This window comes from Stigmatopora nigra, chromosome 1 (genome assembly GCF_051989575.1).
Source record: "Stigmatopora nigra isolate UIUO_SnigA chromosome 1, RoL_Snig_1.1, whole genome shotgun sequence".
Classification (NCBI taxonomy): Eukaryota; Metazoa; Chordata; class Actinopteri; order Syngnathiformes; family Syngnathidae; genus Stigmatopora; species Stigmatopora nigra.
The window spans coordinates 15,381,583-15,402,511 of NC_135508.1; the positions used below are offsets into that span (position 1 = coordinate 15,381,583).

The 20,929-nt window shown below is 38.3% G+C and overlaps 2 protein-coding genes across 3 annotated transcripts; both read right to left on the reverse strand.

The window, feature by feature from the left end:
- Positions 1–33: 33 nt before the first annotated feature.
- On the reverse strand, positions 34–15,207 carry LOC144201468 (T-box transcription factor TBX19-like). The gene is made up of 9 exons (XM_077724139.1): positions 15,184–15,207; positions 6,429–6,604; positions 4,351–4,627; positions 3,554–3,688; positions 3,256–3,317; positions 3,101–3,159; positions 1,929–2,081; positions 1,057–1,147; positions 34–980 (listed from the first exon to the last, which is right to left on the reverse strand). Exons 1-9 carry the CDS (start codon positions 15,205–15,207, stop codon positions 815–817), a joined length of 1,143 nt encoding a protein of 380 aa, XP_077580265.1. The 3' UTR covers positions 34–814.
- Positions 9,276–13,601, reverse strand: sft2d2b (SFT2 domain containing 2b). Of its 2 annotated transcripts, XM_077721757.1 has the most exons (9): positions 13,502–13,601; positions 13,322–13,412; positions 12,420–12,509; positions 11,853–11,938; positions 11,239–11,320; positions 11,058–11,093; positions 9,996–10,054; positions 9,720–9,749; positions 9,276–9,654 (listed from the first exon to the last, which is right to left on the reverse strand). In XM_077721757.1, exons 2-9 carry the CDS (start codon positions 13,391–13,393, stop codon positions 9,618–9,620), a joined length of 492 nt encoding a protein of 163 aa, XP_077577883.1. In that variant the 5' UTR covers positions 13,394–13,412; positions 13,502–13,601; the 3' UTR covers positions 9,276–9,617. The 2 variants fall into 2 exon arrangements, with proteins under 2 accessions (XP_077577883.1, XP_077577890.1); XM_077721764.1 differs by lacking the exon at positions 13,502–13,601 and having other exon boundaries at positions 13,322–13,487.
- Positions 15,208–20,929: the final 5,722 nt, after the last annotated feature.

Here is a 20,929-nt window from a genome sequence, read left to right on the forward strand (position 1 = left end):
AACAAAGACAAATCATCGCTTGTATTGGTTTTTAACATGTTTATATATATATATTTCCTATTTCCACCATTTAAACCATGTGCCTCCAAACTATTCCTCAAAGTGGTTCAGTGTTCAACCAAAAGGTAAAATACCTTTTTACGGATCGGGTGGGACAAAAACCAAGACCCACAGTGGCCCATGACAAGCAGTTTGAACACCCCTGATTTGAGTAAATACCCATACATTGAGAAAACGGGTGCTAAACCAACATATTCAACAACAGAATAAAATCTTTCCTTACCTGGGAAAAAAAAACAGAATTACAAATAACCAATGATCATCTTGAGAAAGGCAACCAATGGTTGCTAAATTTCGAAATGTACAAATAATACACAGCATTGGCACATTACTTTTAGTAGTAACCGATAACAATGGCTGCATTCTAATGCCCTTCATTAGTTGTAACAGTGCACCACTAAATTTAAGAAGGTGCCAAGCATCACATACCACCTTCTGGTTCTGAAAAAACACAAACCATTTCTTCTTTGCTTATGATGTTAATTAAACCTACTGTTTAGCAATGCTGGGAAAGAACTTCTATTTGAATTTTTAGCAAAGGGTAAAAGCCTGGATCTTTGTTTTTTTGCCGTATTTCATACTTAATGGTTGGTGAAGAACTCCACTCTTACAAATATTAAAAAGTCATCTTTTTTCTCTCATCTTTAGGATAGTATAGCGAGTTTCATTAACCTGGATAGGGTAATAATAAACCCTTCAACCACTAAGATCGACTGGTTGATGGTGAATTTTGTTCAGCCAGTCATGAGCCATTTTAAAAAGACTGGGTGGGACCAGGAGGCCACCCATTCCAAGTTTCTCGAGTAGTGCTGTAGGGTTGCATGGGGTTCTCGCGGCTGATTGGACCTTGCAGAAGGGCACATGGCGAAGCGGAGGGGCTCATCTCACTGCAGCCAATCGCCCATAGACAAGGATATTGGCTGAACACACATGCGGCCAATGAGTGGACTACTTTTTTGTTCTTGTTGTCAAACGAAATAGTGTGCAGGGTCTCACCTGGAGCTGTGAGAGTCTGATGTTGTAGGGCCATTGTTGTTCAGGGTATTTGAAGGGGTAGTGCTCCATCCATCTGATAACACTTGAACACCTAGACAAAAAGATATATCAGGTAACTAACTGGAAGATGCGATTTATGCATTATACTGGCTTCCTGGTCAAATAATGGGTTGGCATTGATGGCGCTAGACACCCAAACAATTTTGACTATTATGGGCCTTCATTTTAGGGTACTTACACTTCATTTTCTGCACATTTAGAGGCAATTCAAGGTCACTTCCAGAACCATTTTTTTCACTATCTCCTACAGAGATTTTTGAGGTCACATTTTGTTGATAATCAGTCATATTTAAATTATCACAGGCATAATAGCATTTTTGGCAATATAAATGAGTAGGACTTTTAAGTCAAAAGACGTTAATGTTTATGATGGCGAGAATCAGTCAAAGTGCATGTGCTGCATGACAAAAATACAACAGTATTTTTTTAAATCAAAAGGATTTTTTAGGATGAAAAAACAAGGGTTTCCTTGGTTAAGCAAGTCACATGTCAAGAAGTCATATTTAGAAGAATGACTTCGTATACGTATATGCAAAAAATGGTTGAATGATGACTCCAGTTTCCTCCCACATACCAAAAACATGCACGGTAGGTTGATTGGACACTCTAAAGTGCCCCTAAGTACGAGTGTGAGTGTGCATGGATTCCCGTCTCCTTGCGATCGTTTGGCCACCGATTCAAGGTGTCCCCGCCTTTGGCCCGGATACAGCTGGGATAGGCTCCAGCACCCCCCCAGGACCCTACTGTGGATAAAGCTGTTCAAAAATGAGATGAGATTAGTTTTTCAAAGCACCATTCGTTGTTACTGTTACCTGAGGTGTGTGAGGGGTGAGGCATGTAGCGATAGGGAGCGTGCCGTCCAGCATAACCTCGATGCCCGTGTCTGTATTGATGATGGGATGGAAGGGAAACGCCTCCACTGTAAGGAAATGCACCACCTCTTCCCAGCGAACAAAGAGACCAACCTGGTGTTTTATGCAAGGGTCAGAAATGTAATGACGTGACTGATACCATATGGTACATTGTAATGCCTCTGAGCGAGAATTGTCAGTCACTTGGGTATATAGATTCTATACCCTAATGCAGGGGTAGGGAACCTATGGCTCGGGAGCCATATGTGGCTCTTTCCATGGGTGCATATGTCTCTCCACTAACCTGAGAGGTAAAATATGCAAATCACTGGTGAGAGAACTGAGTCCCGAACGCACCAATAGTCGTGACACTGGCGTTGACCTACTACTTGCACCACCTACTCATAATTTTGTTTTTCATTACTCTTCCGCATGCATAATCTCATTGATACTGATTGATTAGCAACAGCCTAACAATGTTGTTAAAAGAATTCAGAGACTTTTTGTACTTTAAAAGTGGTGAAATGACAAAAATAATCACATTTTCATATATTTTTACCTTTCAATTCTGAGAATGGCTCTCCAGAAATAACATTATAAAATGTGAATTGTTTATGGCTTTCTCTGTGGAAAAAGGTTCCCGACCCCTGATAATGCCTGACCATCCTAGTCTACTTCACCAAAATCTAGTATTTAATTCTGTCTGTCTATGTAATTAGGAGACACACTTGGTGTGAGGGTGTCTACTTAGACAGAGGAAAAACTGAAGAAATGTAAGTACTTGCTTGTCTTTAACTGAAGACTGAAAACAGTCGGTCACATTCGACTGCTTCTACATACAAAATTTGGAGGTTAGAAACCCTTTGATATGCAAATTACTGTTCCAATATCCAAAAACAAGATCCAAGTTACGAAATCCCCAAAAGCGTAAATACATTTTCCGGATCTGTTATTTTTTTTTTTTAATTGTCGTATTAGCATTGCATACTGCTTGACAATTTCCCTGCATGCGGTCAAAGAAGCATTATTCTTTTTTTAAAATTACTGGTGCGAATGAAATGTCCTTCCACTGCACTGTATTCCTGCAAGTCTACATTAACCGCGATAATCGAGGGATTACTGTACAAACTCACATGGTGGAACCCCGACATGGCTCTCCGGAGGTTCCGCCGAGCTGTGCCCACATGGGTTCCTGGTCACAACAACTCGTGTTCAATATATAGTATGCTTACAATATCGAGCAATAAAAATGGAAACGTAACAAAATAACCTATTTATTGATCCACACCTGTCTTTGTTGTCCAGGAATGCTTTGGCAAAGGGGTTATGTTTGATCTTCAGAGCTGTGATCTGCACAGAAAATAAAAAAAAAAATGGGCTGGAGTTATAGTTTTGACTAATGTTGCACCAATACGTTTATTTATTAAACGGGATCTCTAAAACTACATACAGCAGAGTATCAGTATGTATTTTCTTGTAATCCCCCAATACCAATGTTTTATTGTCGTACTTGCACCAACTCTGGTATAAGTACAACACTAAATTTGAGGTTGACAACAATGTATTATAATAAAGAGGTACTGTACCTCTTCATTCTGGTAAGCGGTGACTGCGATAAACTGAGTCTCTTTGAAGGACATGTCAGATACTAGATGATGTTGAGACCCCACACGAACAATGTGCAAGTGAGGCTGGTACTTATGAAGGGAGTTTAAGATGATCTGGAAGACAAGCACAAAAACACTTTGTTTTGTATTTTATGTGCACAGACTAAAGGCAACTTTTTATATAAACCACTCTTCTTAGAATCCATCTCAAACCCAATTCTAAAAAGGCCCAATTATCCAATCTTTGCCCTCTTGGAAAATACAAAAGATAAAACAAACAATTTTCTATTTGGGAGCCTGGCTTAATGTTTAGCTTAAGTGTGTGTGTGTGTGTGGGTTCTTTGAATATTATTTTCCTTCACTCTCATCCCAAACACGAAGGGTGAATTATTTTCCGGTGAAAACCATAATTACCATAATGCATAAACAAGATGAGCAATTATTTCATTAAAATCTCCGCTCCAACACTGCATTACTGCCCTTTGTTTGAGTTTGTTTGTGTGGCCTTTGAGTGCTGTCTGAGCAACCTCTATACAGGAAGTGCATTAAGCAGCAGCCAACCAATTAAAATGTGTTTCCAGCGTTCCCGTAGTAATGAGAGGGGGGCGGAGGTGAAGTGCGTGAGAAGAGCCGGTGAAGTGGATCATTACAGTCGCTCTCTTTCCCTATGCCGCACAACAAAAGCCCCAAATGATTGAAATCATTACCACAGAGAATAGAAAGATAAAATTGACCTATTAAGTGCAAGTTGGGATATTTGCATTATTCTTGGTTACCTGTCCTTCTTTGTTGCCTTTGTTGGTCAGTTTGACTTTGTTAAAGGTCACCGCTGCTTTCATCCAATGAGCTCCAAAGTTAGGTGAGTCCGGGTGAATGTAGATACCACCGTGGCCCCGCCCCTCTCGCCATCCTTCTGCCTGGTCCGCCGCCAACCACTCACGGTTGACAAACTTCCAGCGGCAGCCGTCAGCCGGGATGAAGTCGAGAAGGAAGGAGTACATGGAACTTGGGTCCAGTCCTGACACGCTGACTTTCAGGATGGGAAACATGCGTCTAAGCAGATGACAAATTCAGTAATTACACTACATGGATGATGCGAATGGAATGTGCGAGATAAGATAACTGATAATGCTTCATAAAAACTCATTTTTTTAGAAGATTTAATTATAGAGTAATTTAAAGTGAACAAAGTGATTCTTAGTGTACTCAAGCATCTTTTTTTGGTACTTTATCTTCATTATCTTTTGAATCTTATGGTCTCCAAGTGCTTGGCGATATGAGACATCTAGTATATGGATCATCAGATTTTCTTTCAATTTATTTATTTATTTTTAATTTGCTGTAAAACAGTAAATGAAAATGGATAATTTGTATGTTTGTGAACACACATAGCCACTACTCCAACAATGGGAAATAATTAGCCATTAACAAAGACAATATATATGTAATTGTTCTTGACTTTTTACAAAAGATGAAGCATGCTGGAATATCCATCGTCAACTTCTGCACAATTTTGCTACTTGTCTCGCTCACTTGAATGCATTCCAAATATTTAGAAATAGTAGTGTTTCACAAGAAGTAATCACACACAACATAAAAAAAACTCAATTATGCTTGTGATTTATATTAAGAGTATTAATAATATGTGCTAACTTAACATGTTTTTACAACAATTTGGGTATCTTACTGTCTTACCACTCACAAGTATACTTTTGCTCGTAGATTTTGTCACATTTGTACGCTGCTTTTGTTTACATTAGATACTTTTGACTTTTGGCAGCTGTGTCGTGTCATATTTGTAAGGCTAAATTATATAGAAAATATTTACAATTAAATGATTCTTTCAAGAAGGTATCTACATTGATGTCCTGAAAAAGAGGATTTATAATGTTTAGAAATTCCAACAATTGCATTTATTTTAATTATTGCTCTCAAAGCTTGATGTAAAAGCCTTGCTAAAAAATTGTATTAACAAGCCAATTATCTATCATACTAAAACTCCAACCTAAATGTTCGATAATTTTTGTTTTTACAGCGTGTAGTTATTAGTTATTATTAATAGTGGGGAACCTGGGTTCAAATCCACGCCGGTCTGCTTGTTTGTAGTTTGCTTTTTTCCCTAGGCCTACGTGGGTTTTTACCGGGTACTCCGGTTTCCTCCCACATTTCTAAGTCATGCATGGTAGGCTGATTGGACACTCTAAATTGCCCCTAGGTATGAATGTGAGCGTGTTTGTCTCCTTGTGGCTTGCGATTGGCTATCCACCAATTCAGGGTGTCCACCACCACTGGCCCAGAGTCAACTGGGATAGGCAGTTCAAAAAAATGAAATGAACCTTGAAAACAAGTATTTTTTTTAGCAATTAACCTGAAAAACTTAAGTCGTAAAACTGCATAACACACTGAGCGAGCCACAAGAAACCATAAGTAACTAGAACATTTTGTTGCTTATTTTCAAACCGCTAGTCGTCAAAGGAGATGCGGGGGTGCTGGAATCTACCCCAGCCAACTATAGGAAGCCGATCTGACTCAATTGCCAGCCAATCGCAGGGCACAGGGATACGGGCAACCATTCATGCAGGAGCGATTTAGGGCATTCAACCAGCCTATTCTACATGTTTTTGGGAAGAAAGCAGAGTTCTTGGAGAAAACCCACAGTTAATTGTGCCTTCTGCCTTCTCTTAGAATAGCATTTCATCATTCAGTCAGGTAAGTGAATACATTTAAAGTGAATAAATCATCAGTTTGGAAAAAAATGAAGTTATAAATCCCCATTTTAAAAATTTGTCACGACTAAATGATAACACTAGTTAATCACTTTACAATAGTACTTTACGTCGTAGCCCTTACTGACCGTCCATTCCTGGTGACGATCATCTCATTGGTGATATGCTGAAACTTCCTCCACAGATCAGCATCCTCCAGGGTGACCCGGAGCCCTTGTTCAGTGGGGTCGCCCTTCTCCCGCCCCACCTGCAGCTCCCGCTCCACGGCAGTCAGCAACCGAGAAATGCTGCGCTCTGAAGAGCTCTCGCCATCATCGTGATGCTCCTCCACCTTCATCTGCGCGACAATCCATCAGGATCACAAAACTGGCAGAGCTTGTAATGGCTACATGTTCCTAATAGGATTCCTCCTAACTCTTATTGATCCATCAACACAAGCTTTGTGTCAATCTGTGTCGTGCATGTGCCATTGGGACTAAATCAATACTTTTATGGTGGGACAGATGTCTCATTTAACACGATCGGGGGCTACTTTATCTTCAAGAGTTATTGGAGCGGGCTTAGAATTTGGCAAACCAGACTCCAGAGTTGGTTATACATCTAGTTCAAACTACAAGTAAAAAGCTTGTGCTTGAAGTACTTCTAAACTTTTGACAGGCGGTACTCAACAAATATGTATTTTTAAAGCAAGCCAATTTCTTATGAACTGAAGACGGAACATTTGTCCCTTAATAGCACTGGTGAACAAAATTTTAAAAATCTGTTGATTAACATTTTTACACAGCCCAAAACTAAATTTGGCATGCAGATTCCAGTCATTTTTTTGCTGCATTTAAAGTTGTTGTTTTTTGCCTCAGTCTACCAATTCATAATGTTCAGATTGCTTTTTACCTCAGGTGTTTGTTTCTTATATTTATTTGATTCACTATTGATCATTTCCATTTTAATGCTTATTCTTTGTTAGTAGACTTTTGTCTATAAAGCTCATTTGTATTGTCTTTTTTAGAATTATAGACATTTTTGCTGGACTATGTTGTTACTATAGTTATAAAATAACATATCCTCCAGTGATAAACACTGCTTGCCGTCATGTCTTTGTACATATGTACACACACACACACACACATATATATATATATATATATATATATATATATATATATATATATATATATATATATATATATATATATATATATATATATATATATATATATATATATATATCTATATATCTATATCTATATCTATATCTATATCTATATCTATATCTATATCTATATCTATATCTATATCTATATCTATATCTCTATATATATATATATATATATATATATATATATATATATATATATATATATATATATATATATATATATATATATATATATATATATATATATATATATATATATATATATATATATATATATATATATATATATATATATATATATATATATATATAAAAAATACACATGTATACATATACACAAATTATTATTATAACAATAACATTTTAAATGCAGCATTCTTTGGTATATTTTAAGAGAACAATGGCTCATTTGGTGTAAAAATGAGAAGTGACAGGCGAAAATGAAGATGAGTTTTGGATTTTGAACCCCAAAAGTATTTTAAAAACAGGTGTCAGACCTCAACAACAAAAAGTTGTCAGTAGAATAATTCAGTTGAACCCATATCGCAGAAGATTATATGAATAATCACACTAAGTCTAGTGGACACCAGGCATGAGAATGTCAAGTGATGGAGATGAAAAAGTCATTATTTTTCAAACTAAATAAAAGACATTTATGCAAGCATAAAGAGTAAGACTCACCCCAGTGCTGAAAGGCTTCCAAGATAAATTGATTTAAAAAATTAAAAAAATAAATGGAGCATTAAACAAATGTCTGGGTATGGACGTGAAAGAGCACAGGCTGCAACTGAACAGACACGGAAAGCTCCTCCCTCTCCATTCTTAACAGGAAAGCTGCAAGCATACTTAACACACCAACAATGAAATTACATGGAGTTCATTAAAAATATGTAAAAAGCACAACTTACAAAAGTAGGAAATCCTACAGATACTAAATGAAGAACATTGTTATTCCAGATAAGACTGTATAGAGAAATAACATTCAAGGTCTAGCAAGTGCCACTTGATTACATGGCTTAGCAGGATCCTCCAAAAATCCTGTTGAGAAAACTATTGGCTTTTCCCGACAATTGTCAGTGGCACGCCAACATTTAAATGTCAACTGAGAACATTGGAGGAACACGTATGTTACCGGAAGCGTGAAATTGACAAGAGGTCAAACATCTGGAAACTCTTGACACTTGATATGTGTCTGTGAGGTGTGTGTGTGGGGGATTTAATCAGCGGGGAGATTTAGTGGCTTTATCATGTCATCGTGCGTAAAGACAGTGCGGACAAAGGCGGGACGTAAACATTGGCAGGTCACGCCAACATTTGACTGAACAAACTGATTGACTTCAGTATTTTAGTCAAGATTAGCATTAAAGAAATGCTGTTTATTTGGTTGGTCTTAAAAAGCATCACAAATGCATTTATAACATTCTGGAGTCAGTCGTCAGAAATTGGTATTCACAAAAATGAACAATTGAACTGAAAATATCTGGACTCAATGACATTGTATGACAGTATTTACCAAAGACTGTGTAGCTCATATAAAGTTTGTTTCAATATTAAAGATCAATAACAACAGAGGTAGTTCCAGCAGTTTTGTTAATTGTGTCCTATAGCAATACAGTGTTCCCTCGCTACTTCGCGGTTCAGCCACCGCGAACTCAGAGCTTCGCGGATTTTTTGGGGGAAAAAATAATACAAATATTACATTGACACAATTTATTTTACAGGTTTTTTTGTTATAACATTAATTGCACTCTCTCTCTCTACCCGTATTCTATATGGTGTACTGTATACGGAGGGGATAAAAAAAAAAAATTAATTAAATTCAAATTAAGCATTTTTGAAGGGGAATCCCTACTTCGCGGAAATTCACTTATCACGGGAGGTCCCGGTCCCCATTACCCGCGATAACCGAGGGAACACTGTATACATATTATTGACTAGATATTCGTACAAGTGATTAAAAAAGCTAAAATCCAGAGAGGAATATGGTTGCACTTGTTTCTATGATAATAAATAATAAAATTTTGAAGAAGGGAAAAAAAAGGCTGATAAAATTGACCTGCTGAAAACAAGTGGACAAGTAACATAGGCAAACCAGTTGGTTTCCAGGGAAACCACACCTGGCCTGATCACTCGAAACATCTTGATTGGTCACTCGGACATTTTAGAAACAAGCAGAAAAACATTTGATGATTCCATCCCTGAAATACAGAGAAAATTCGATTTTCATATTTATATACGGCTGACGTGTGCGTATGCGCATTACCTGGCGAAAGGAATGTAGGACAAGCCGTACCTGCAGTAAAAAAATAGAATTTGAATTTGTAGCAAGCAAACAATTTCTTTTGTTTGTTTTAGAGTGCATATTTGCCATGTCAACGTGAACCTTTAACTTTAGCCTTTTATTTTTTTGTCATGGCCAATTTAACAAGTTCGGGATATTCGGCAGTGAGTTACAATGTCTAATGATGAACACAAAAAGGAACCTTAGTTCATAAATAAGTCATCATCACCAATATTAGTGGTATGTTAAACTGTTTACCAAGTGAACGCCATGAACTGCAAGAGACAGAACAGCAGGGCAAGTCCATTGTTGCTCCACTAGAAGGAGACAGAGATCGGTGAATTTATACAACCTTTAGAGACGTCAATACTATTCATTCATTCATTCATTCATTCATTTTCTGAACCACTCACATGAATCGGGGGCCAGTCTCAGAGCACAAGGAGACGGACATTCATTCACTTTAGCACCCATAACAAGGGGCAATTTAGAGTGTTCAAATAGCCTACCCTGCATGTTTTTGGGATGTGGAAGGAAATTGGAATACCCAGAGAATCGGGAGATCAAACCCTCAACCCCAGAACTGTGAGGCTGCCGTGAATATTATTTGTCCTTTATTTTTATTTTTCATGAGAGGCTTTCTTTTTACACAAGTAATATCTGGCATGGATAAATTGTTTCAACCAATTTGTAAATAAAACAGATAAGCTAATTTTTAGTGGATTTTTATGGCTATTACCTAACAGCTTTTATGTAATATCTTAAAACAATGGAAAAAAAAACATTTTCATAAATTTGTATGTGATACTTCAGGTCACAAAAGTCAAAGATGCTTTTTGGTCCCTAGGTAAATTTTCTGTTCAAATCATCTGTTTGTAAATATATTTTTTCCAGGAACTATTAACAAGCCATTTAGTCCTGGGTCAGGCAGTAAATATCGCATAATGCCGCGGTTTAAAGTCCTGTGTAGCCAATATATAAACAAATATAGTTTTCCTGTCAAATCAGGTGAGTGAGTCATCTATTCAGGTATGACTTATAAAAAAATCAGAGAACAAAAAAGAAAAATCTAAATATACATTTTAACTTGATTTTGGTATTCGTTTTCTACCCTCATCAAACCTAAACCTACTCGCAAAGCTTACAGCCGAGAAGCAAAAGGCAAGTAAACAACTATCTTCATTGAGTATAAAATAACTCGTTGTGAACACAAACAAAGATTGATTGGAGATATTATCAATGATGTTAAATTAATGCACATAGCATAAACCCTACATTAGGTGGCGCTCTAACGCAAGAAATAAAAGAGCAACTTCTCACCCAGAAAGCTGAACACAACGTCAGGACCAGGCACACCTACAGAAACAAAAAAAATTATCATTAGCAGAATAAAGCCCATTTTGCCACACTCTGGACACAACCAATCGGCACAACTTTTGACTGATGGTTATTTCCATTCAGCGTGATGCCACGATCCGCGCAATAGCTATTCTCATCTCACCAGCATCAAGGTCGTGGCCAGAGCTCGTTCTTTAGCACACATGTTCTTTAACTGTCTGCACGGGCCCATCAGGAACATTGTGCTGAAACAACAGAAAATGAACTAGTTATGCAAATGTGTTTACCTTTTCATAATAGTTTTTTTTTCATTCACGCGTCCCAATCATAAAAGAATTGGACGCGTAGTGCCATCCATGGCACTGAAATAGAGTTTTGCGGGTTCGAGTAAATTATACATCTGTTGCCATGGCAAATGGAATGAATTTATTAATTGTTAGTTATTTTCTGTTTTGCAGTAAACAACCATTACTGGATGAATTGCTAACTTATTTATGATACTGACCCTAATAATGTGCTTTTCATTCATACAGTACAGTGGTACCTCGACATACGAGCGCCCCGACATAATTTCGAGCAAATAATTATCTCTAAATACGAGACAAATTTTGAGATATGAGAAAGCCAAGTGGCCAAGACATGAGAGGCTGTTTATGATTTTAGCACACTGTCTTTCTTGCGGCATCCCTTTCGTGTATAACAGATATCTACGAGCACTGGGCGTTACATTTTTTAGTGTTTTTTTTCCGTCACTCAGCAATTGTACATTGTGTGTACCTGGCCAAAGCAGATATATTCCCCAAACTGTACAGCACAGCGAACACAGGGAGACCCAAACCAGGCAACCACAGCAAACACGAGCCCTGAAATAAGCAGGCTGCTATTATGAGAACATCAGCAGAGGGGAACACTCGAACAGTGATGTCCAAAGCGACTGTTTTTAAATCTATGTCGCACCAGCCAAAAAACAAACAATGAAGATGAAAATAAATTATTACTTGCACTTGAGTATTAGTCACATTTAAGGAGGGCATTTTTTTATTTGATCAGTAACCAAAAACAAATAAGCCACAATAGTATAATGGATAACAGCAGGCCAAATAGGCACCTGTTAACATATTTTCTAGATACCTAGCTTAAAATCTCAAAAAAACATTAGTCACACTTGAGTATTTTGTTGCAGGGACAGTCAAACCATGAAATAGTTGCAACTTATAGTCCAGAGAATACACATCTGTTCGTTTATTTGCATTTTTTTTCCCTGTATGGCGCATTTTGAATAAAATGTTTGGACACCCTTTTCCTTAAGGCTGCTTGCATGACGTCAGAGGGAAACCCACTTACCAAAATGGAGCAGAGCAAGCCCAAAATGAAGCAGAGAAGGAAGCCTCTCATCCTTGTCCCCCAGGCCAGTGTTGATGCCTGATTGGCTCTCTGGAGAGACAACATGGTCATCATTCATTTTGACTAACCAACAAATCATGGCGGAAGCTAATTTGTGACATGAAATTATTCAATATCTGTACAGATAATTTATCAAATGCAATGGTGTTTCACTAAGTCAACATTTTGAAAAAAAAACATCATTTTCCTGAAGAGCAGAAAAACACATTAGGTAAATTTAATATTTGACGACTCAAAGTTTTTGGCCTCTAGGGTTCTTGAGGGTGTTTTTGTACAAACTCTTATTAGTGTGGTAGACTTGAGTTGTCACAATAATATGAACGCACAATACATTTAAGTAGAGAACATGAAATTCACTTCTAAAAAAAAATTATAAACGCCATTTTCTACAAAATTTCTGCCTGATGTAGATGTAAAATTGTCTGATTATTGTTTTATTTAGTAATATTAATTCTAAAACATTTTGTAGTACTTGTTCTTATTCAAGCATAATTATTTGGATGCTGTTTTGAAATTAATGTCATATTTTTAGCAGTAACAACACTTGAATACATTTTTGGTCTACTTTATCCCTTGAATTCTTTATCTTTTTACATTTCTTTGGGTCTCCTATATGTTTTTATGGCAAAGTCAATAGTAAATGGATAACCGAGTTCCTGGAGGAACAAAACATAACATTTAAAACATAATGCGGCTATAGAACTAAATTTATATTTACTTTTGTTCTCTGTTGTGTATATAAACAGTGGAGCATCGGATCATCATTTCTATGAGCGTTTCTGTCTTTTAGCATATAGCCTTTGAAAGCTAACAAGCCACAACTAGAGCTTCACTGACATCACCTCCAGAATTCCCGTTCCGTCCGTGTTGTTTTCCTCATCCTCGCCGCTCAGGACCTTCTTTAGTTTGTCCATGTAGTTGTCCTCTCGCTACCTATCAATAACGACCAAATGTTAAAGAACTTTACACAAGTTCGTAGAGTCAGGGGGTCAAGTTGAGGATCAAAAGTGAGACGCACGTACCTCGATGTCGCAAACAGGTGGCCAGCTTCCGCCTGCATTCACACAATCCACCACCAGTGTCGCTGTTTCTTCCTTGACAAAATGTCCAACTCCCTCGCAGTCAATAGGAATTGGACGTCTACTGCCGTCAGTGCCACTGAAAGATGAGCATTCTAGGTTCAAATGAATTGGACATCTATATCTGTCAAAACATTTAATGATGTAAATATTATTGGGTAAAAAAAACAAACTTTAGAACATTGCTTTTGTGCAGTAACCACTTTAATTAATTTTAATTTAATTAAATTTGAGTTGAATTAACATTGTACTACATTAATCAATATAAAAAGAATGTTAAAAATGGCAAAGCCTAATGATCAATCAATAAATATTTTTCTGTACCACTTATCTTCACAAGGGGCGTGGGGGTGCTAGAGCCTATTTGGTGGTGGAATTGGTGGCCAATTAATCCTAGGGCACAAGGAAACGGACAAGCATTCACCTTACCAATCCTTCATTTGAGTATAATTAGTTTAATATTAGAGAGTCAATATCTAAAAATAACATTTCAAAATTATATTTATACACATTGACTAATATTTAAGTTTGATAGATTACCATTAATAGTCACTCACGCTTAAAAAGTCCTTGAATATAAAAAAAATAATTTTTAAATGACTTAAAATAGTTACCCAAGCTGTCCACTTTCCCTAAAGAGCTGAATGGATGCGTCTGTTAAATACACGTGTCAGACAGTAGATGGCGTTATAAAACAATGAATTGTTACCGAGAGCTATACTATTCTTCATTTAGAAGCACATTTCCAGTCGCCTTCAGGTGGAAAATAATTAACACCAGTCTTTTATTAATTCCGTTTCTTATTTTATCTCTCATTTTTGGAACCGTTTACCTCATTAGGGTCACGGGGGGTGCCGGAGCCTATCCCAGCTGACTCCGAGCTAGAGGCGGGGAACACGCGGGGGCAAAAGGAGACGGACAACCCTGGACACTCACACCCATACGAAGGGACAATTTAGCATGTCAAATCAGCATACCATGCATGCTTTTGGAATGTTGGAGTAAACAGGAGTACCCGAAGGAAACCCACTCAGGCCAGGGGAGAACATGCAAACTCCACTCAGGTAGAACGACCTGGATTTTGAACCCAGAAAACTAGACCTGTTAGCCCGATGCATTAACTACTTACCCACCGGGCCGCTCTACTTAAACATTTTAGATGACATTTTAAAAATATTCAAACAAAAGCACTGTATAAAACATGCATTGACTCGAATTAGAAATGGAAAAACCCTACATCAATGCACATGTGCAAACAGAGTCCCACGACCAAATGACTAATTAGCTTATGTTTACATGAGACGTCGTTGACCCACTTCTCTGAGGCGAGCCCCCCCAAAACAACCCGTGTAATAGCGGGGATCGGGAGGGGACTCCTCTAGGTCACATGATGACAAACTACTCTGACCCGGTTTGTAATATTCCCGTTTCTCAGGTTACACTTGACAATCTGGAAAGATGGAACAAGATGACGATCCGTCTTGCGTCCTAGACCAGGTGGGCTCAGCCAGCTGGCACAAACTCACCTTTTTCTGCTCTTAATCGAATTATTCAGCAATTGTCCACGTCACTGCCCTCCTCGCCTAAAAAAAGACCCTTAAGCAAGAAGACGCTACAGCGTCCGCTCCAGTTGTGCTCCCTGAAGACATGTAATTAGTCCTGCATTGTGTATGTACATCTACATCATATTCATGTTTATGGATCCCTGAAGCTACACGATTCCTCCGCGAGATGTCTGATATTGTGCTGCTCAATCAGGGTTGTTTTAAGACTAACGGATGTGCACATTTGTTTTTGTCAAATACATCAACTTAAACCTTATCAATCACGTGATCAACATAACTGATCTCAGTCAGTGGAAATGATACTAGTTTCCCTATAAATGTCTATTCTAGCATTAAATTTGTGTTCTCCCACCGAGCTCTGTTTCTTTCATTGTGTCTTCACACAGAAAAAAATATATAGTATACATGGTAGTTTGCCACTGTTAAAAAGTAGAAAACATCAGCAAATAGCTAACACAGCCATGGGCAAACTAAGGCCCGCGGGCAAACATCCGGCCCACGAGGCCTTTTAATCCGGCCCGCCGACGTTGTCCAAATTGTGTATTTTTTTTCCCAAGATGGCGCTGTCACGTGGAAACCAGTGGCAGTAGCTCTGTCCACTCTTATTTGTTATTCGTGTTTTACAGCCCCTCTATCTTTTTTTAAATTACATTTTAATATTTCTTAATACATTCCTTTTTACTTTAATGATGAATATGTTAATACTTTGGTCCATTTTTTCTGACTAGTGACTGGCGACCAGTCAAAGGTGTAGTCTGCTGGGTTAGGCTTCGGCAACCCCCGCAACCCTTTCGAGGATGGGCGGTATGGAAGATGAATGAATGAATGATTTTAAGACTCGAGAGCATCGTCAACATCTGAGTGGTTAAGGGGGAAGCTAGGTGAGTCTGGTCCAAGAAACGCCCAAAGATAGAAGCTTCTCTGTGATTAACCAGTAGCTGACCTAACAGCTGCCCCATAATGGCCCCTAAACTGTTTTCCACCAAAAGATGTGAGACTCCTCCAAACCAGTACCCGTATTGCAGTATTGCACAAATTGAGTCGTATTATCAACGACTACATGGTAAGCAGCCGTTTTGGACTGGGCTGTCATCAGCGATGAAGTTGAATCACAGCAGTCATCATTGGCGACCTCGACCGTAGCTGACCCCTCCCTACTCTGATCATGCGACCAATCACCTCGCTGACCTTGCCAGTCGTGACCATTTTGTGACTCCGCCTCCTGTCACCCATCACACACAGGTGACACTCATGTCAAATATAGCCAAATTGCTATTCCAATTTCATCGTCTGGCTATTCTAAGGCAATAGCGGCGAAGGAATGCTGCTCGTCAAGTGTACTCAGGATTGTACCAGTTAGATTTGGTGACCTAGTGAGGAAAATAATTGTTATTTTATCCTTCCTCAAATCAGCAGATCTCAAATCTTTTTATGATTATTTACTAGGAAAGAATCCTATATAATACAACGAGTAAGAGTAGTTAACATTTTTATTTACATATGACCTACAAAGGAACATTAAATTACCAGCATTGTATGAATGAATACTGTGCCTCCTGCAAGAAATACTTGTTGATATAACTTCCTTCTGACTGTTGATAAAAACAGTTTTTGTCATACAATGCATTTGTGTTCCAATATTCATTGCAGCAAGATGCTAATTTTCTCAAGCAATTGCATTAACTAGCCATTATATGTTAGGATTAACCTACAAGGCTTCAAAAAACAACTTTATACAGTGTTCCCTCGCTACTTCGCGGTTCAGCCACCGCGGATTCAGAGCTACGCGTTTTTTTTGGGAAAAAAAATGCAAATGTTACATTGAGACAACATATCTGACAGGTTTTTTTTGTTATAACATGAATTTCACTCTCTCTACCCGTATTCTATATGGTGTACTGTATACAGGTGGGGTAAAAAAAAAAAAATTAAATTAAAATTAAGCATTTTTGAAGGGGCATCCCTACTTCGCGGAAATTCACTTATCGCAGGTGGTCCCGGCCCCCATTAACCGCGATGACCGAGGGAATACTGTATTTAGTATTTTAGTGCAAAAAATGTGTAATTGTCTTGTGTGTTTAGCTTTACAATTTTCCACAGTTGCCACATTTTATAGAGATTTTACAAAATGAATTATTTTGCATATGCCTATTTATATACTCGAATATGTCACACCTGAAGATCGAGATCGATTTCAGATTTTATTTCTCGATCTTGACCCTAACATCGCCCGGTGCACCGTGACAACGGTTGGTTTCATCAAAGACAAAAAAACAATTACTTCAGGTATATATTGAATTTTAAAAGGGCATTAAAAGCAAATTGGAAACTTGTGATTTAAACCCAGCCAGGAAAAATTGGTTGAACAAAATGGTGAGTAATCCAAGTTAGGCTAGATGACGCCGCCATTTGGAACGTTTCACACGGTGATCCAATCTCGACACCTCGTCTTAATGGCTCCTTCTCCGCCTTGTTCACTCCATTAGCCGCGAGCAGCAGGCCGAGTGCTCGGCTCGCCGCTAATTATGCCACCAGGGCTCATTAGCGGCGGCCCTATCGTCACTTTCCCGACTAATGACGTTGGACGCGGTGAGGGGACGCCTGCGCTCGCCTAGTTCTCAGCGCGGCGCTCTCCGTTGCATCAAAGGCCCGAGTCAACGTCTGGGGGTTAAGGCGCCCGTGGACATTTCTTCTAGAAGCCCGAGTGTGAGCAACCTTGTTAACAGAAAATGGTCTCGTGGTTAGGAGTCACCTGCAGCTTTCAGATGTCTTTTCTGAGAAAAGTCTGCAAAACAAGGCGACCTTTCATCCGGAAATCACATCAGCGGAAGTCAGCGGGACGAGGGGACGCTAACCCAATTTTAGCTGCCGGTTCCTCACGTCCCATTGGTCCGATGGAGGCTGGGGGTGATAATTGGATAACAAGTGTTTGAGACAAGTTGAGATCTAATTAACTTATACACTCAAAGTGGCTCAAACAGTGTCTGGACACTTAAACTGATGTCTGTCTTGGTCATGGATGCTTCTAATTCGTTGGGTTTAACACGGGTGCTAGTGTATACTTATACCTGCCAATGGTCAAAAGTGGAACAGAGTGCCTAGACATGCTTGTGCCTAAAGAGGAGGGCCGGCTGTGTTCTAAGCGTAAAAATAGTCATTGAGGACAATGCACACCTGCATGTTGCTTTTTGGAAAGTTGCAGTGTTTGATGGATATATCGACACGACCACGACCAGCTGTGTCACCGCCACTCAAACAACTGCCATACATTGTCCGCAGTTAAGGTTGAATCATATCTAGAAAAATAAGGCAGCGGATCTGCATTTTACAGAGAAAAAGTTTGATATTTTTGAAGAAACTGAGTTCAGATATTCAATATTTCAGATGCAGTATGTGGATTTCCTTACAATTTTGGTTTGGACATATATGAGATTTTCCTAACGTAGAACGTGCTTTGGCTCAATCAAGTTTAGGAAATAGTGATTTATGAGACACAAATCCACCACCATTCCCACAGTAATTATCAGGCGCCCTATAATTGGGCAAAGCAGGGGAGAACTGATGTTTTATTTTAAATCTCTACTTTTCAGTGACGTGAATGGGAGCCCACATTTACACGTCAATGATCTTAAGCATAATCGCAAAAGTGTAGGTTTCACTGATTTTTTTTCATTTCGCATTTGAATGACTGTTTTGTAAATCCTAAAAACGTAAAAAAAACATTACACCTCCAATATTAAAGTTCTTGCAGGTCTTGTCAACATTTGCTTCCCAGGTGCACCAAATATTTCACGGATTCGCATAATTGTTTTTTTCTGCTCTATAAATGACTTTCTTTTCTAAGCATAGTTAATCGTTGTCTCATGTATGGCGTTGATAGCAATTACGCCTTGTGGAAGGTTGCTATAAAAATGGCCTGTTCTGCTCTATTTTAATATTGTTATTTTAAATAGTATGTTTGTTATGGTTTGAGATCAAATGAAAAATAGTCCTCCCAAAAAAATGAGACTTATACACTCCAGTTTGACTTCTTCGTTGTGTATGTATTCTTTGGCTGGTGTGACTCAGGCAAGACAAAAAATATTAATAAAAATATTTGACCTCGTTATTCCAAAAAATAAGTAGAATTTCTTATTCCAAAGTACTTTTCAGATGTGTTTGCAACTTATATTATCTAATTCACAGATGTTTGCTTTGTTCACATTACTTATGTGTTACTATGGATACAAAGACTGTTATTAGTGATGTGTCATAGATAAAACGCCATAATTTTCACACCACACCACGATCATCTTAAGAAACAACTGCCAATCAATCGGGCCTTAATCCATAGTGGGTAATTAGCCTCAAAATCAGCAAAATGATCATTATTCTTTTACCTGAAAGGCTAAAAGAGACTCCAGGAGCACTTTGTAAATGCATGTTTGTGCTCAGACTCCCCATCAACAATAAACCTGCACTTTTGACTCACTTTATTTGAACGCCTGAAGCTTTTTTTCTAGCCGTGTGTGTGGCGGCATTTAGGAGGCGTGCTTGTGAGTAAACGCACCCTGGCATTTGAAAGCTGATGAAAAGGTTTGATAGTGCTCCACTGCTACTCTTTCCACTGAATGGCGTCAAGCTGAACTGGTGCTTAGGGCAAAGAACTATACCCCCCGCACCCTGCCGCGCCCCCCATTCCAACCCTTCACGCATCCGTTCCTATCAAGCGGGTCGGGCTACCTAATAGCTTTACCGCCACGTCCTCGCCACTTTACAAGCAGTGATATGAGCAAATATGCCATTTAGCTGGAGATTTAAACGGCAGGAATGGTAAGATAGTGGCTGGGCAAAATTAGAAACACACAGTCTAGTTTTATTTTTGTGCTCCGTTCTGACATAAGCAGCCTGACTGTTTGAGTACCTACGTCTTTTCTGGACAAAAACAGGGAAAATTGAAATTTCAAATGTTCAAAATGATACTTCCCATAATTCAATTGGTCCAACTTCAAATTTTTGAAGAAGCTTTTGGGAAAAATTCCATCTAAAAATACTTGATCGATCCTTTGGAGTGATTTGACTGCAGGGTTCATTTTGTTTAACCGAAAAATGTCACCCCTGGCTCTCACTAATATTAAATCATGCTCCTGCCCACAATTAAATCTCTAGTGGGCGACATTGAAAGTAAAACTCACAATGGTGGTCATTATTTATGTTTTTTTTTCTTCTCCTCAACAAAATCTTCCTGCAAATGCCCCGAATTCAGCAGAAAGTGACCCAGATTTGTGACCCATTATCAAGAAGGATGCCCCAGAATCAACAGGTAGTGATTCCATATCAACAAGAAGTGGGATTGGCCCAAAACATCGTGTTTCTAAATGCACCTTCCTTATTCCACTGTTTACATGCTTAAAAAAAGATAAAAGACACCGGGAGTTACCCAGGATTGGCCCACTATGAACTGAAAGTGAAACATAAATATCCCAAAATCAATATGAAGTTAAGTGAAATCAACAAAATCTCTCAAAATCAACAGGAAGTGACCCAACAAATCAAAAAGAACAGACTTGATGAACAGAAAATAGCCCAAAAATGACCCCAAATCAACATGAGGCGACAAAAGTGAGTTTACCGACCTGCTCAAAAAGATTTATCCAAAAATTGCACCGATAATGTGACTTTAGTTTTTTAAACAATCAAAAATATGACTGTAAAATGCTATTTATTTCCCCTTGGGGTCTGGAACAGACTAATACCAACTCCATTCATTTCAATGGGGAACAATAGTTTAAGATATGATGTGTTTTGAAATTAGTAAATCATTACT

Bases quoted from the DNA above. Each gene is read 5' to 3' on its own strand.
- sft2d2b (XM_077721757.1), bottom strand. From the start codon at position 13,393: ATGGACAAACTAAAGAAGGTCCTGAGCGGCGAGGATGAGGAAAACAAC. The intron at 9,750-9,995 runs GTAAACAGTTTA...TTTTTACTGCAG, and splicing joins CAGTTCATGGCGTTCACTTG to GTACGGCTTGTCCTACATTC. The intron at 9,655-9,719 runs GTAATGCGCATA...TCTGTATTTCAG, and splicing joins TCCTACATTCCTTTCGCCAG to GGATGGAATCATCAAATGTT.
- LOC144201468 (XM_077724139.1), bottom strand. From the start codon at position 15,207: ATGTCTTCAGGGAGCACAACTGGA. The intron at 3,318-3,553 runs GTACAGTACCTC...TTTTCTGTGCAG, and splicing joins CCGCTTACCAGAATGAAGAG to ATCACAGCTCTGAAGATCAA. The intron at 981-1,056 runs GTGAGACCCTGC...ATGTGTGTTCAG, and splicing joins TCAGACTCTCACAGCTCCAG to CCAATATCCTTGTCTATGGG.